General features: G+C 45.8%; 1 protein-coding gene across 2 annotated transcripts in view; it reads left to right on the plus strand.

The window, feature by feature from the left end:
- Positions 1-17,316, plus strand: part of TBC1D16 (TBC1 domain family member 16) — a 34,814-nt gene extending 17,498 nt beyond the window's left edge. For both annotated transcript variants that reach the window (XM_075279407.1, XM_075279408.1), the window contains exons 5-12: positions 1,631-1,778; positions 2,666-2,830; positions 3,823-3,971; positions 10,653-10,787; positions 14,513-14,699; positions 14,839-15,018; positions 16,553-16,699; positions 16,780-17,316. In XM_075279407.1, coding sequence (XP_075135508.1) covers positions 1,631-1,778; positions 2,666-2,830; positions 3,823-3,971; positions 10,653-10,787; positions 14,513-14,699; positions 14,839-15,018; positions 16,553-16,699; positions 16,780-17,025 — 1,357 coding nt within the window. In that variant the 3' untranslated portion in view covers positions 17,026-17,316. The remainder of the gene's footprint in view (positions 1-1,630; positions 1,779-2,665; positions 2,831-3,822; positions 3,972-10,652; positions 10,788-14,512; positions 14,700-14,838; positions 15,019-16,552; positions 16,700-16,779) is intronic.
- The last annotated feature ends 222 nt before the right edge of the window (positions 17,317-17,538 follow it).

Below are 17,538 nucleotides of genomic sequence, written 5' to 3' on the forward strand. Positions count from 1 at the left end.
CTACTGCGCAGGTATTTCCCATTTTCCTTAATGGCAGTTCGCAAGTGTACTGCACATGCTCAGTTCCCGTAGAAGTACGCAAGAGTACTGCGCATGCGCAGTACACTCGCGCACTGCCATTAAGTAAAATGGCGATTGAGCCTGCCCAGTAGCGATCCGGAGGGATTTGAAGAGAAGAAGCCGGAAGAAGACATGGAACCAGAGGGCGTCACTACAAGAAGACAGAAGAGGCGTGCCCGAAGCTGACGTCGCATCGTGGATGCCGATGGTGCACGTTCGGTAAGATTTGCATATATGTTTTTATTGCTTTTATTTAAAAACGGTATGGGGGTTAATATAACATTTACGGTGCCTGAATAGCCTTTTTAAAGGCTATTCACGCATATTTGGGGCTCCATTAGCATAATTTTGCTGATAGAGCCCCTTTAAAACCTCTTTTTTGTGGATAAGATGTTGGAATAGACTTTAGAAAGGCTATAGGTCTCTTACCTTTAGCTGTGATCTGCGACGCGCCGTTTCTTAGAAATGCCGGTTTTTACTGGTATGCAAATTAGTTCTCTGGCAGCGATGGGGGCGGGCCCCACTGCTGCTCGAGAACACAATCCTGTGACGCCTCTGTCTTCAGCTGGATCCTCCCCTTCTCTGCTGTCTTCCTCCTGCGTCACCTCCGACGCCTGCGCAGTTGGCTCTGCCAGTGAGACACCAGCAAAGCCGAGTGTGAATGCTGGCCGGCAGCCATTTTTGGGAAGCCACTCCTGCATTGAACTACAAGAGCAAGAGCGGCCTCCCAAAAATGGCTGCCGGCCGGCATGTGCAGTCGGCTCTACTAGTGTCTCACTGGCAGAGCCAACTGCGCAGGTGTCGGAGGTGACGCAGGAGGAAGACGACAGAGAAGGGGAGGATCCAGCCGAGGATAGAGGCGTTGCTTGATCCTGTTCTCGAGCAGCAGTGGAGACACCCCCATCGCATTTTCAGCGCTGGGGCCCGCCTCCATCGCTGCCAGAAAAACTAATTTACATACCGGTAAAAAACGGTATTTCTAAGGAATGGCGCGGCGGCAATCACATCTAAAGGTAAGAGATGAATAACCTTTCTAAAGACTATTCTGACGTCTTATCCACAAAAACAAGAGGTTGTAATGGTAGAATCCCTTTAATGCAGGACTGTCTCACTTTCCCACAGGCCCCCCACTACCATAGGGCCCGGTATAAGTCCACCGTTGGCCCTGAAGTTAAAGCGGCCCGTTTCCTGGAATCATAACATATTACCTATCCACAGGACAGAGGTGTCTGTTTATTCGGGGTCCCGCTACCAATTATTGGTGTCCTACACGTGACTAGAACAGTCATGCATACATCATACCTTTATATAGAGTCTATGGGACTGATAATACTAGCCAAACTCTAATTAATAATAATTGTAATCAGGTAAAGTCCCTGATTAATTGCAATTTTGATTTAGGTTATACTCCAGCAGATGTCGGACCCCTACACATCAGACACTGTTGACCTATCCTGTGGACATTGGGGACCAGAAAACCCCTTTAAGCATTTTAAAGCACAATGTATAATAAGTATACAGTGAGGCTACACGTCCACCACATCCATCTTGTTCTGTTCCTTGTCTCTAGTGATGACGCCTGTACCAGTGGACAGCTCGTCATCGCCAGCAGGGAAAGTCAATACAAAGTTTTCCATTTCCATCATGGTGGTCTGGGCAAGTTATCGGAAGTTTTCCAGCAGTGGAAATATTGCCGTGAGGCTCAACTGAAGGAGAAGGTGAGAAGGAGCGAAAGGTAAAAGGCGATCTACAAGGAGCCAGAGCTAGTGGGAAATCTGGACTAAGAGGAGAGGAATACTGGACCGATGTGATCTATGGGGCTAGGTTATTAAAGGGCCTCCTTGGTTTGGACAACTCTGTCCTCCTAATAACGTCTGAGATATATCTGATCCCTGGCGATCCCACCTCACAGGACTTAAAGGAATTGTCCCTACCCACAGAGCCCCCAGCAATTGGGAGAAATGGGGCCTAAAGTCCCCCTGGCATCCTCCGTGTGAATGAAGCGTAACTTGCATGACCGGCACTCCATAGACTACAATAGGACGGCCAAGACGGCACCTATAGAAATGAGCGGAGTGCCGGTCACAAGTGCACTGAAGCTTCATTCACAGGGAGGGTATAAGAGAACAATCGGGTCTCCATTCTCCTGATCGATGGACCACCCGGAGGCTGAACCCCCAGTTTTGTGTCGCTTATTCCTGTCTTTCATGGGGCTACTCCGTTAAGTATCTCCTGTTGGATACCACAGGAGACCTTAAGGGGTCTCGTTGAGTCCGTGCCTCAGTGGGTCCAAGAGGTTTTGAAAGACCCCTAAAGCTCTGTACTTTACCAACATGTTATTCATGGCTAGTATAACGACCATTCGTCTCGATGGCTCCATATAAGCAGCCATGTTTTAACACGGGCCCGTGCATGTACCATGGACTCTAGGATTTCGTGACTGAAATCAGCCTCCCCACCCTGAATAGGGCGTCTATGTAAGAATTGATCTTCAATTGGTCCCTTGTTTTTGGGGGGTTTTAATGCCCAGGACTCTACCTTTAAGAAATAAACCTGTATTTCATCTTGAGTTTTCTTAATCCTTTCCTTACTTGCTGTGTATCAGGTGACGGAGGAGAAGACTTGTCTACATTTCTCAATTCAAAGGCCGAGCGTCCTCTCCTCGGAGTCTCATCCTGAAGAAGGCGTTTACCAAAGACTGAACGTCACGCGGTGGCTGCAGCATCTCAATGAGGCGGGACAGGTGGAAGAAGAATATAAACTACGCAAGGTGAGCAGAAGTGTATACGGAGAGAAGAGCGCTGTGTCACGTTCCCTATAAGGAATACAGAAATGGGAGCAGAGCTGAGTTAGTGCCGCCACATGATATACAGGCCACGTAGCAAAGAACTTCGGGCTACATGCACCTGATGCACCCCCGACCAGCTGATCTGTGTAGGACCATAGATATGTGGTCAGGGGTGAACTGCCGCCCCCTGCTGGACACAATGGTTAGGTCTGCTCTAAGAGGAAAGATCTAACCATTGTGTCCAGCAGGGGGCGGCAGCACTGTGAGATACCAGCGCCTGCTCAACACTGCAGGAGTCTGTTACTAGAAGTGATAGAGAAGATGATGTCCTTGGGATTCCTCCTTCCCACCGGGAGAACCTGTCGGCATAATTCACTCGTCCTTGGCGGGGCGCATGAGTCTCGAGGCCATTGTATATTTTTATTAGGCTTGTGCAGTGATAGGAGGAATCGGGGACAGGCTCCAGTACATGCAGCGCCTCAGCCCCTTCCTTATCTGATTGATGGGGGCTTGATATCCGGGTTCCCCACAGATCAGCTGCTTGGGTGAGAATCAATCCCATGTTATAGATCAGAGATTGGTCACATGACCTGTTCAGAGCTCAGTCCCAGCCAAGTAAATGAGACTGAGCTTAAAAAAAAAAATCTCCTGTGTGATCCAATACATGGCTCCAAGAAAAGGATTCCGCTGATCCAAGATGCCGGCAGACCAGACTTCACTGGACCTCTGTGATCTGAAATTGATGACCTATCCTAAGGTTATTATTTGTCTTCCAGAAAATCCCTAAAGGGACGTTAAAAATCCTGATGAGAACAGCCCCCTAATAGGATAACCATATTAATAATCCTATAAGAGGATATATATATATATATATATATATATATATATATATCTCATCCAGCTGGCTCCCATGATATTCCTCTGCAGTAGGGTCAATGTGATGTGTTTTTACCTCCCCTTTAATTCTGTTCCAGGCTATATTTTTCGGTGGTATTGAACCGTCCCTTAGAGGCGAAGTGTGGCCGTTTCTTTTTGGATATTACAACTGGGAGTCTACATCAGAGGAACGTGAAGCTCTGCGGGTTCAGAGAAGAGAGGAGTACGCTCAGATCCAGAATAAAAGGTCAAAAACGGGATTGTGATGTTTCTATACGATACACGTGATGAGAGGAGCGAGTGGCTTATAGAAGTCTATGGGGGACGATTGTGCAGTATGAAAGTGTTAATAATATGCCTGTATTATTTAACCCTTTCCCGCCGATGGCATTTTTTGATTTTCATTTTTCGTTTTTGACTCCCCTCCCTCTAAACCCCATAACTTTTTTATTTCTCCGCTCCCAGAGCCATATGAGGTCTTAATTTTTGCGGGACAAATTTTTCTTCATGAAGCCGCCATTAATTATTCTATATAATGTACTTGGAAGCAGGAAAAAAATTCAGAATGGGGTGGATTTGAAGAAAAAATGCATTTCTGCGACTTTCTTACGGGCTTCGGTTTTACGGCATTCACTGTGCAACCAAAATGACATGTCCCCTGTATTCTGTGTTTCATCACGATTTCGGGGATACCAAATTTATACGGTTTTATTTACATTTTAACCCCTTTAAAAAAAATCCAAAACGGTGTTACATTTTTTTTTTTCTAAAAGTCGCCATATTCTGACAGCCGTAACTTTTTTATACGTGTGTGTACACGCGTCTTTTTTTGCGGGGCCGGGTGTACTTTTTAGTTCTACCATTTTCGGGAAATGTTATTGCTTTGATCACTTTTTATTCTAATTTTTATCAGAATCGAAAGAGTGAAAAAACGGCGGTGTCACGGGATGGTTAGAGTCTATACTATAGGCAATGTGTAATATATATTTCATGTGGAATGTATTCTCTAACCTGTTGTAAACATCAGTGTGTAGTTGGCTGATTAGGGTCTAGTGTGTTAGCACATTGTATGCAAATACCTCTAACTAGTGAGGACCAGTGAGGACAATGGGTGGAGATAATCTGATCAGTGTCTCCAAGAAGATGTTGGACGGTGCATTGTCCACAGGAGACAGGGAGTCTGCTCTCCTTGGTATAGGTGAGGGGGGAAGGATCTGTGACTCAGCCCTCCCCACCCACAGATAGAGGAAGTAACAGTCTTAGTATATAGTTGTAGCTTGGAGTTAGTATGTGTTAGCCGGCCTGTGCACAGCTCTGCAGAGAGCCAGAATTTAGTTACAGGACCAAGGAACCAAAGTTATCATTGGATTGTGACTTCTGTGGACTTATTGTTATTACGGTTGATGTGACCGCTGCCGGCTACTAACTTTGTGGATTACAATAAATTGCTGTTGTCTCCCGACCTCTTGCGTCCGTGTTGATTCAAAAGACCATCCGGAGGAAGACGTATACCTTTGCTCCGTGACAACTGGTTGGCAGTGGTGGGATCAACAGCGGACAACGAGATGGACTACAGCAGCTCAGCGATTAATGGAGCCACAACCTCAGAATACAGGAACTGGACTATGGCAAGTCTACAAGTAAGGGCCCGGGAACTAAACCTGAGTTACCAGGGAAGAACGAAAGATCAACTGATCGAGGCACTGGAGGAGATGACCCTGCAAAGCGACCATGAGGAGGGCTGCCCCCAGGAGACTGGAGAGATACAGGAGTGGCAGGTACAGACCCGAAGCCAAGCTCAGGGAGAAGCCAACATGGATCCACCGGATTTTCTGACAGATGCCAGCCCTTCAACCCTACAACTTTACCATTCAGTACCGCCGAGGGAACCAACACCAGAACACAGATGGGTTATCCCGGCAGGAGGAAATATGAGCTATAGAGACTGATGTGCATTCCCCAATTTACCTGTGTAGGCCAATTGTGTCATGCACATGTTTTGAGAGGGGGAGGGGTTGTCACGGGATGGTTAGAGTCTATACTATAGGCAATGTGTAATATATATTTCATGTGGAATGTATTCTCTAACCTGTTGTAAACATCAGTGTGTAGTTGGCTGATTAGGGTCTAGTGTGTTAGCACATTGTATGCAAATACCTCTAACTAGTGAGGACCAGTGAGGACAATGGGTGGAGATAATCTGATCAGTGTCTCCAAGAAGATGTTGGACGGTGCATTGTCCACAGGAGACAGGGAGTCTGCTCTCCTTGGTATAGGTGAGGGGGGAAGGATCTGTGACTCAGCCCTCCCCACCCACAGATAGAGGAAGTAACAGTCTTAGTATATAGTTGTAGCTTGGAGTTAGTATGTGTTAGCCGGCCTGTGCACAGCTCTGCAGAGAGCCAGAATTTAGTTACAGGACCAAGGAACCAAAGTTATCATTGGATTGTGACTTCTGTGGACTTATTGTTATTACGGTTGATGTGACCGCTGCCGGCTACTAACTTTGTGGATTACAATAAATTGCTGTTGTCTCCCGACCTCTTGCGTCCGTGTTGATTCAAAAGACCATCCGGAGGAAGACGTATACCTTTGCTCCGTGACAGGCGGTTTGGCACTTTTGACTATTTTTCCCGCTACGGCGTTTACCGAACAGGAAAAATATTTTTATAGATTTGTAGAGTGGGCGATTTCGGACGCGGGGATACCTAACATGTATATGTTTCAGAGTATTTAACTACTTTTATATGTGTTCTAGGGAAAGGGGGGTGATTTGAATTTTTAATACTTTTTTTTTTAAAAAATTATATTTTTTTTTTACTTTTTTTCAGGGGGTCTGATCACTAATGCAATGCAATAAATCAGCATTTCTTCTGCAGGCTGCATAGACCAGCCTGCAAAAGGAAATCAATGCAGACAAGCCCGGGGGCCTTTACAAGGCTCCCGGAAGTCATGGAAACGGGACATCGGCCCTGGAGCATGCTCAAGGCGCCGGCGATCACCGGCAAAATGGCACCGCCCATGTGCCGCCGGGAAAATGGCGCCTTTGACCGAGGTGCCGGAGGGGTTAATGCCTCCGATCGGTCCGAGGACCGATCCAAGGCATTAGCGCTGGCTGTCTACTGTGCAACACAGTAGACACCCGGCGGCTATGGCGGCCGCCCGACTCCCGGGCGGCCACCATATTTAAACACTCGACATGTGCCATACTAGTACAGCGGATGTCGGGAAAGGGTTAAAGCGGTTTTATCATTAGAATCCTGTTTTTAGCTAAACCCACGTAGGAATAGCCTTAAGAAAGGCTATTCTTCTTCTACCTTTAGAGGTCTTCTCCGCACCACCGTTCGGTATATAATCCCGGTTTTCTTCAGTATGCAAATGAGTTCTCTCGCAGCACTGGGGGCGTCCCCAATGATGCAAGAGAAATCTCCAGCGCCGCCTCCGTCTTCTTCTGGAACGCCCCCTCCCTGCGCGTCTTCTTCTGGAGCTGGGTTTCAATCTTCTAGGCCTCGGCAGAGTCGACTGTGCATGCCCGCAGCCACAAGAAAATGGCCGCTTATACAGTAAGCTGGTGTAAGTGGCCAATTTCTTGTGGTCCTGGCATGCGCAGTCAGCTCGACCTGAGGCCTAGAAGATTGAAACCCAAGTAATCCTGTATTTCTACCGAATGGCGGTGCGGAGAAGACATCTAAAGGTAGGAGACAAATAGCCTTTCTTAAGGCTATTCCTGCATGTTAGTGAGAAAAAAAGTATCCAATGATAGGATCCCTTTAAGGTTATTCCTACGTGGGTTTGTCATTAAAATGGGATTCTAATAATAGTATCCCTTTATTACTGTAGGTGCCGCTCTTTATACTTCTGGCACATCTTGGATGGTCCTAGCTCCTGAAGCTGAAATCTACCTTAACCAGGGGGCGCTGCAGATTTCAGTTACTCACCCAGTGCTAAATTTGTTGCTTTGCGAACCTCCACCTTCATTTAAGAAAGTGGCAACCACAACACAACTCGGGGGAGGGTGTCTTGCATTTTTTGGCACATAGCTGTAATTGTAATTTTTCTCCGCTTACACTAAGCCAGAAACTGGTGTAAAAAGTACAATAAATTCCCCCTATGAATCCACACACCATTCCAGGGGCAGCAGCGTCCATCAGAAATATAAGGGGGTCGGCTGAACCCTTCTGTCCCCTGCTGACTGACTACAAAAGGAATGGGATATATATAGGACAAAAGGAATGGGATATACCGTATATACTAGAGTATAAGTCGACCCAAATATAAGCCAACCCCCCCCCCTAATTTTACCACAAAAAACGGGGAAAACTTGACTCGTGACTCGAGTATAAGCCGAGGGGGGAAAATGCATGACATTCTGTTTGTGCTCATGTTACTTCTAGCTGGCTTCAGGCCTATATGGTAATATCACAGATGTCACGTGGTCTGGGATATTACCATATAGGCCAAAGCATTATGGTAGCAGTAACAGCCTGTTGCCATACAGACCCAAAGCCTGTGCTAGCAGTAACAGGCTATTACTACTACCACAGGCTTTTGGCCTATATGGTACTGCTAGCACAGGCTTTGGGCCTATATGGTAATATCCCAGACCACGTGACATCTGGGCATTACCATATAGGCCTGAAGCCAGCTACTTCAGGCCTCCAACTACTCACTGCCGGCCTTCGCGGCCTAAAGTATTAGGTGACGTGGGGGTCGGCAGTGAGCAGGCCCGGGGAGGTTGCTAAATAGGCCGATACCTGCTGGGAATACTTCAGCAGGTAGGGGACTATTGTAAAACAAACATTAAGTTCTCATACTTACCGACCTCCCGCTGCTGCCGATGCTCATCTTCTGCCGCCACTGCTCCTGCGTCTCAGTGTAGGGGGCGTGACACACGCATCGACACACGCTGAGTGCGGGCCTGCGCTAATGTGGCCATGTCACCCGGCGTGTGATGTAGCCGAGGGAGGGGGCCGGGACTGGAGCGGAGGCCGGCTGTAGCCGAGTCAATACGGTCGAGTCAGTTACCGTATTGACTCGAGTGGTAATTTAACTGGTCAGCAGTAAAAGACATCTGTGGGAGGCCGCTGGAGCAGCGCTGCTGCCGATAGATGGTCGGTGAGACAGCTCTGTCCCTAGGGCCGCCTTAAGATGTTTCCAAGGCAGAGAAGATGCTCTGGAAACATTTTGGGGCGGTCCTGGAGGCAGCGCTGCCTTACCACTCACCTATCGGCAGCAGCGCTGCTCCAGCGGCCTCCCACAGGTGTCTTACACTCTGGACCAGTCATGTGACATTTTCAATTACCATATTGACGCGAGTATAAGCTGAGGCGCACTTTTTCAGCACAAAAACTGTATACTCGAGTATATACGTTATATAGGACAAAAGGAATGGGACATATACACTCACCGGCCACTTTATTAGGTACACCATGCTAGTAACGGGTTGGACCCCCTTTTGCCTTCAGAACTGCCTCAATTCTTCGTGGCATAGATACAACAAGGTGCTGGAAGCATTCCTCAGAGATTTTGGTCCATATTGACATGATGGCATCACACAGTTGCCGCAGATTTGTCGGCTGCACATCCATGATGCGAATCTCCCGTTCCACCACATCCCAAAGATGCTCTATTGGATTGAGATCTGGTGACTGTGGAGGCCATTGGAGTACAGTGAACTCTTTGTCATGTTCAAGAAAGCAGTCTGAGATGATTCCAGCTTTATGACATGGCGCATTATCCTGCTGAAAGTAGCCATCAGATGTTGGGTACATTGTGGTCATAAAGGGATGGACATGGTCAGCAACAATACTCAGGTAGGCTTTGGCGTTGCAACGATGCTCAATTGGTACCAAGGGGCCCAAAGAGTGCCAAGAAATTATTCCCCACACCATGACACCACCACCACCAGCCTGAACCGTTGATACAAGGCAGGATGGATCCATGCTTTCATGTTGTTGACGCCAAATTCTGACCCTACCATCTGAATGTCGCAGCAGAAATCGAGACTCATCAGACCAGGCAACGTTTTTCCAATCTTCAATTGTCCAATTTCGATGAGCTTGTGCAAATTGTAGCCTCAGTTTCCTGTTCTTAGCTGAAAGGAGTGGCACCCGGTGTGGTCTTCTGCTGCTGTAGCCCATCTGTAGCCTCAAAGTTCGACGTACTGTGCGTTCAGAGATGCTCTTCTGGCTACCTTGGTTGTAACGGGTGGCTATTTCAGTCACTGTTGCCTTTCTATCAGCTCGAACCAGTCTGGCCATTCTCCTCTGACCTCTGGCATCAACAACGCATTTCCGCCCACAGAACTGCCGCTCACTGGATGTTTTTTCTTTTTCGGACCATTCTCTGTAAACCCTAGAGATGGTTGTGCGTGAAAATCCCAGTAGATCAGCAGTTTCTGAAATACTCAGACAAGCCCTTCTGGCACCAACAACCATGCCACGTTCAAAGGCACTCAAATCACCTTTCTTCCCCCTACTGATGCTCGGTTTGAACTGCAGGAGATTGTCTTGACCATGTCTACATGCCTAAATGCACTGAGTTGCCGCCATGTGATTGGCTGATTAGAAATTAAGTGTTAACGAGCAGTTGGACAGGTGTACCTAATAAAGTGGCCGGTGAGTGTATATAGGAAGTTCTTATACTTTTCCCCTCTGCTCCATCCACTCTTGGCTTTGGTTCAAAAAACCACAACAAATAAAGCTGCGTTTCCGCAATATGGACCCTCAGCCTAATAGTACATCTGTATTGGCACTTCAATATATATATATATATATATATATATATATATATATATATATATATATATATATATATATATATATATATTATACATATATATATGTATATATATATATATATATATATATATATATATATGTATAAAAAAAATTTTTTACTTCACTCACATTTTTTTCTCAATCTTCAGACTTTCCATGAGTCCTGATGCCCAAAAATCTTTCTGGAGGAGCGTCCAGTTTACTGTGGACAAGGATGTTGTGAGAACAGATCGGAGTAATCAGTTTTTTCGAGGAGAAGATAATCCCAATGTGGAGGCCATGAGGTGATAACTGATTTAGTACAAGGGGCAGGGTATACAGGAGGAGCAGATTGTATAGTGTCCTATCTGCAGGGTATACAGGAGGAGCAGATTGTATATAGTGTCCTATCTGCAGGGTATACAGGAGGAGCAGATTGTATATAGTGTCCTATCTGCAGTGTATACAGGAGGAGCAGATTGTATATAGTGTCCTATCTGCAGGGTATACAGGAGGAGCAGATTGTATATAGTGTCCTATCTACAGGGTATACAGGAGGAGCAGATTGTATATAGTGTCCTATCTGCAGGTTATACAGGAGGAGCAGATTGTATATAGTGTCCTATCTGCAGGTTATACAGGAGGAGCAGATTGTATATAGTGTCCTATCTGCAGGATATACAGGAGGAGCAGATTGTATATAGTGTCCTATCTGCAGGTTATACAGGAGGAGCAGATTGTATATAGTGTCCTATCTGCAGGTTATACAGGAGGAGCAGATTGTATATAGTGTCCTATCTGCAGGTTATACAGGGGGAGCAGATTGTATATAGTGTCCTATCTGCAGGTTATACAGGAGGAGCAGATTGTATATAGTGTCCTATCTGCAGGTTATACAGGAGGAGCAGATTGTATATAGTGTCCTATCTGCAGGGTATACAGGAGGAGCAGATTGTATATAGTGTCCTATCTGCAGGGTATACAGGGGGAGCAGATTGTATATAGTGTCCTATCTGCAGGATATACAGGAGGAGCAGATTGTATATAGTGTCCTATCTGCAGGATATACAGGAGGAGCAGATTGTATATAGTGTCCTATCTGCAGGGTATACAGGAGGAGCAGATTGTATATAGTGTCCTATCTGCAGGGTATACAGGAGGAGCAGATTGTATATAGTGTCCTATCTGCAGGGTATACAGGAGGAGCAGATTGTATATAGTGTCCTATCTGCAGGTTATACAGGAGGAGCAGATTGTATATAGTGTCCTATCTGCAGGATATACAGGAGGAGCAGATTGTATATAGTGTCCTATCTGCAGGATATACAGGAGGAGCAGATTGTATATAGTGTCCTATCTGCAGGATATACAGGAGGAGCAGATTGTATATAGTGTCCTATCTGCAGGGTATACAGGAGGAGCAGATTGTATATAGTGTCCTATCTGCAGGATATACAGGAGGAGCAGATTGTATATAGTGTCCTATCTGCAGGATATACAGGAGGAGCAGATTGTATATAGTGTCCTATCTGCAGGGTATACAGGAGGAGCAGATTGTATATAGTGTCCTATCTGCAGGATATACAGGAGGAGCAGATTGTATATAGTGTCCTATCTGCAGGGTATACAGGAGGAGCAGATTGTATATAGTGTCCTATCTGCAGGATATACAGGAGGAGCAGATTGTATATAGTGTCCTATCTGCAGGGTATACAGGGGGAGCAGATTGTATATAGTGTCCTATCTGCAGGGTATACAGGAGGAGCAGATTGTATATAGTGTCCTATCTGCAGGGTATACAGGAGGAGCAGATTGTATATAGTGTCCTATCTGCAGGGTATACAGGAGGAGCAGATTGTATATAGTGTCCTATCTGCAGGGTATACAGGAGGAGCAGATTGTATATAGTGTCCTATCTGCAGGATATACAGGAGGAGCAGATTGTATATAGTGTCCTATCTGCAGGTTATACAGGGGGAGCAGATTGTATATAGTGTCCTATCTGCAGGATATACAGGAGGAGCAGATTGTATATAGTGTCCTATCTGCAGGGTATACAGGAGGAGCAGACTGTATATAGTGTCCTATCTGCAGGTTATACAGGAGGAGCAGATTGTATATAGTGTCCTATCTGCAGGGTATACAGGAGGAGCAGATTGTATATAGTGTCCTATCTGCAGGATATACAGGAGGAGCAGATTGTATATAGTGTCCTATCTGCAGGTTATACAGGAGGAGCAGATTGTATATAGTGTCCTATCTGCAGGTTATACAGGAGCAGATTGTATATAGTGTCCTATCTGCAGGATATACAGGAGGAGCAGATTGTATATAGTGTCCTATCTGCAGGATATAGATTGTATATAGTGTCCTATCTGCAGGGTATACAGGAGGAGCAGATTGTATATAGTGTCCTATCTGCAGGATATACAGGAGGAGCAGATTGTATATAGTGTCCTATCTGCAGGATATACAGGAGGAGCAGATTGTATATAGTGTCCTATCTGCAGGGTATACAGGGGGAGCAGATTGTATATAGTGTCCTATCTGCAGGTTATACAGGAGGAGCAGATTGTATATAGTGTCCTATCTGCAGGATATAGATTGTATATAGTGTCCTATCTGCAGGTTATACAGGAGGAGCAGATTGTATATAGTGTCCTATCTGCAGGATATACAGGAGGAGCAGATTGTATATAGTGTCCTATCTGCAGGGTATACAGGGGGAGCAGATTGTATATAGTGTCCTATCTGCAGGGTATACAGGAGGAGCAGATTGTATATAGTGTCCTATCTGCAGGGTATACAGGAGGAGCAGATTGTATATAGTGTCCTATCTGCAGGATATACAGGAGGAGCAGATTGTATATAGTGTCCTATCTGCAGGATATACAGGAGGAGCAGGTAGTATATAGTGTCCTATCTGCAGGTTATACAGGAGGAGCAGATTGTATATAGTGTCCTATCTGCAGGGTATACAGGAGGAGCAGATTGTATATAGTGTCCTATCTGCAGGGTATACAGGAGGAGCAGATTGTATATAGTGTCCTATCTGCAGGGTATACAGGAGGAGCAGATTGTATATAGTGTCCTATCTGCAGGATATACAGGAGGAGCAGATTGTATATAGTGTCCTATCTGCAGGATATACAGGAGGAGCAGATTGTATATAGTGTCCTATCTGCAGGGTATACAGGAGGAGCAGATTGTATATAGTGTCCTATCTGCAGGATATACAGGAGGAGCAGATTGTATATAGTGTCCTATCTGCAGGTTATACAGGGGGAGCAGATTGTATATAGTGTCCTATCTGCAGGTTATACAGGAGGAGCAGATTGTATATAGTGTCCTATCTGCAGGGTATACAGGAGGAGCAGATTGTATATAGTGTCCTATCTGCAGGTTATACAGGAGGAGCAGATTGTATATAGTGTCCTATCTGCAGGATATACAGGAGGAGCAGATTGTATATAGTGTCCTATCTGCAGGTTATACAGGAGGAGCAGATTGTATATAGTGTCCTATCTGCAGGATATACAGGAGGAGCAGATTGTATATAGTGTCCTATCTGCAGGATATACAGGAGGAGCAGATTGTATATAGTGTCCTATCTGCAGGATATAGATTGTATATAGTGTCCTATCTGCAGGGTATACAGGAGGAGCAGATTGTATATAGTGTCCTATCTGCAGGTTATACAGGAGGAGCAGATTGTATATAGTGTCCTATCTGCAGGGTATACAGGAGGAGCAGATTGTATATAGTGTCCTATCTGCAGGATATACAGGAGGAGCAGATTGTATATAGTGTCCTATCTGCAGGGTATACAGGGGGAGCAGATTGTATATAGTGTCCTATCTGCAGGATATAGATTGTATATAGTGTCCTATCTGCAGGTTATACAGGAGGAGCAGATTGTATATAGTGTCCTATCTGCAGGATATAGATTGTATATAGTGTCCTATGTCAGTGTCTTTCTCCGTCTATTGCTCTCTATTACCTTTCCTTGTGTCTGATTTCTCTTCTCTAGGAGGATACTACTGAATTTCGCGGTGTACTGCCCCGGGGTCGGCTACTCGCAGGGAATGTCCGACCTGGTCGCCCCGCTGCTGACAGAAGTGCTTGATGAGTCCGACACGTTTTGGTGCTTTGTCGGCCTTATGCAGAATACGATTTTTATCAGCTCGCCCTGTGATGAGGACATGGAGAAGCAATTAGTAAGTGACCCCCCAATTAATCAGTGGGGCTCCTCGGGTCTGTTGTCCATCATTAGACAGACCCTCTTCTATGGTTTATTCCGGTCTTCTGGTCCTGGATTACATTTATTGTGAACCATCACATATCATCTTTTTTCAGCTGTATCTCCGTGAATTACTTCGCCTCATGCATCCGCGTTTCCACAAGCACTTGCTGTTGTTGGGAGAAGATGGCCTCCAAATGCTGTTTTGCCACCGCTGGATCCTCCTGTGTTTCAAAAGAGAATTTTCGGACTCTGAAGCCTTGAGGATGTGGGAGGCGTGCTGGGCTCACTACCAGGTACCAGCCATTGTTACATGACATCACCTTATGTATGGCGGCTTTTTGGCACTGATGAATTTTAAAGGGGTATTCTGGTAACAGGAAGTTGCCCCCGTCCTCTGGACTTGTTGATTGTTGAGGGTCTGACAGCTCGGTCCCCACACTGATCACAAATCTGGGGGTGTTTCAAAGAAGTCCATTACTAAACCTAGAAAAACTGAATACGTCACTATTCAATATCGGTTGCGTCAATACTTACGGCATAAGCAGAGCTGAGTGTGCGCTGAGCTCTGCTTCACCAGAGATGTAGCAGAGCTGAGTGTGCACTGAGCTCTGCTACACCCGAGATGTAGCAGAGCTGGCCGTGCGCTGAGCTCTACTACACCAGAGATGCATCTCGGGTGTAGCAGAGCTCAGCGCACACTCAGCTCTGCTACATCTCGGGTGTAGCAGAGCTCAGCGCACGGCCAGCTCAACACACCTGTGCGCTCAACACTGCTACATCTGAGATCGGACCACAATGGAGACTTCTGTGGACTGATCTTAGACTCCGCCTTCTCCGGCAGAACCAGCGTTGATTGGCCGAATGCTGTTCTCTGTATGGCATTCGGCCAATCAACGGTGGTCAACGCATTCCTATGGGAAAAAGTCAGCTCCTGCATATCGCAAGCTGACAGGGATCCCGACGAGATAATACAGGGACTTGGGCACGTTAGATGCCCCCAGAAATGCTTCCCCTGCTGTCCCAGTTGCATTCCAGGGTGTTGGCATCATTTCCTGGGCTGACATAGTGGACTTGGTGACTCTCCTGAGTCGAAGTGTGGCTTCCCCTGAAAAGAAGCATTTTTCCCCATAGACTATAATGGGGTTCGATATTCGTTTGAATAGTCGAATATTGAGGGGATAATTTGAAATGAATCTCGAATATTTCACTGTTCGCTCATCTCTATTTATTATATACCAGTAGGAGGTGCCATTGTACACAGAGTAGATCACTATGAGACTCTGCGGAGAGTATTTGTGCGAAAAGTGAGAAAACCGGACACACCGATACCTTCCACAAGCCATAGACATAAACAGATGCCACAGGAAAGGGGGTATTGTGAAACAGTCCAGAAACAGCGCCACTTTTGTGCATGGACTGTGTCTGGTATTGCAGCTCAGGCCACCTAAGTTATGAATAGACTTGGATCACTTTGAGTCATGGATAGGGCTGAGCGATCGGGATCGGATTCCAATCGGCGATCTAGTAAATTTCACGATCGGAATTCCGATCCTGATCTTTTCTGGTGGGATCGAGGTCAGAATTTATCTCAAGATCGTCTCAACCCTATTCATGTATATATCATAAATAGGGTTGAGCGATCGGGAAAGATCGGATCCTGATCGGCGATCGAGCAAATTTCATGATCAGGATTGGCTGGAATGATCGGAAATCGGATTTTAAAATCGATCCTGAAATCTCAAGATCGGCTCGACCCTAGTCATGGCTGGATGTTTTGGGATGTGTTCGAACATCTTTTGCTGTGACTTACAATGTTTCTCCTTATAGACAGATTATTTCCACCTTTTTCTCTGCGTTGCGATAATTGTCCTATATGGCGAGGACGTCATTGAGCAGCAGCTGCCGACTGATCAGATGTTGCTGCACTTCAGTAACTTGGCTATGCACATGAACGGAGAGCTGGTCCTCAAGAAGGTGAGTACGTTTCGGCCGTACCTTGCTGTACTCTAAATAGTGTTGCGTCATTTCTTACCTATTGTTTTTATCGTGCACAGGCGAGGAGTTTGCTCTATCAGTTTCGTCTCTTGCCTAAAATCCCCTGCAGCCTTCATGACCTGTGTAAGTTGTGTGGGCCCGGCATGTGGGACAGTGGCTATATACCCACCATAGAATGCACCGGGGAACACCCGGACCCCAAAAGTTGTTTATATGGAGGAACCGTAGAAGAGTCGATGCCAACGTCGCCCAAAGAAAGCAAAAAAAAACACAAATCGCTTGACGTCTTCACCTTCAGGAAATAGAGACCTTGCCTCTGAACTGGAACGTCCCGGAGGACGCCACATTGTACCGCACCGTCCGCGGGTTGGCCACCCTTTACACTACTGTATAGTCGGACTCGTTGGGTTGGGGGCTGGTTTTCTTTTATATTGGACTGATGAGGATCCTTTTCCATTGGTGATAAAGTTTTCAGGAAAGTTTTTCAGATCTCGTGACGAAGCCTTTGCCAGCGAAGCACAATCCTGATCCTCTTCTCTCCCCTAAACTCGTATCGCAACGTAAAAATATACAAAAAAAAAAAAAATCAAATAAATCTGTTAATGGAATTTTAACCAATCGGTGTTTTCTAATTAAATTTTATTTTTAATTATATGTTTTCTGTTTTTTCTTTTTTTCATTATTTTTAATTCTTTTTTTTATTTTTGCACGAAACAATTGTCTTACAATCACTGATCCCTAAACTAGTGATAAAGGCGTCATATTGAGCCTCAAATCCTCTTCTCAGACTAGTGATGTCTTGTCCATTGATCACATGA

Source organism: Leptodactylus fuscus, chromosome 6 (genome assembly GCF_031893055.1).
Source record: "Leptodactylus fuscus isolate aLepFus1 chromosome 6, aLepFus1.hap2, whole genome shotgun sequence".
Taxonomy (NCBI): Eukaryota; Metazoa; Chordata; class Amphibia; order Anura; family Leptodactylidae; genus Leptodactylus; species Leptodactylus fuscus.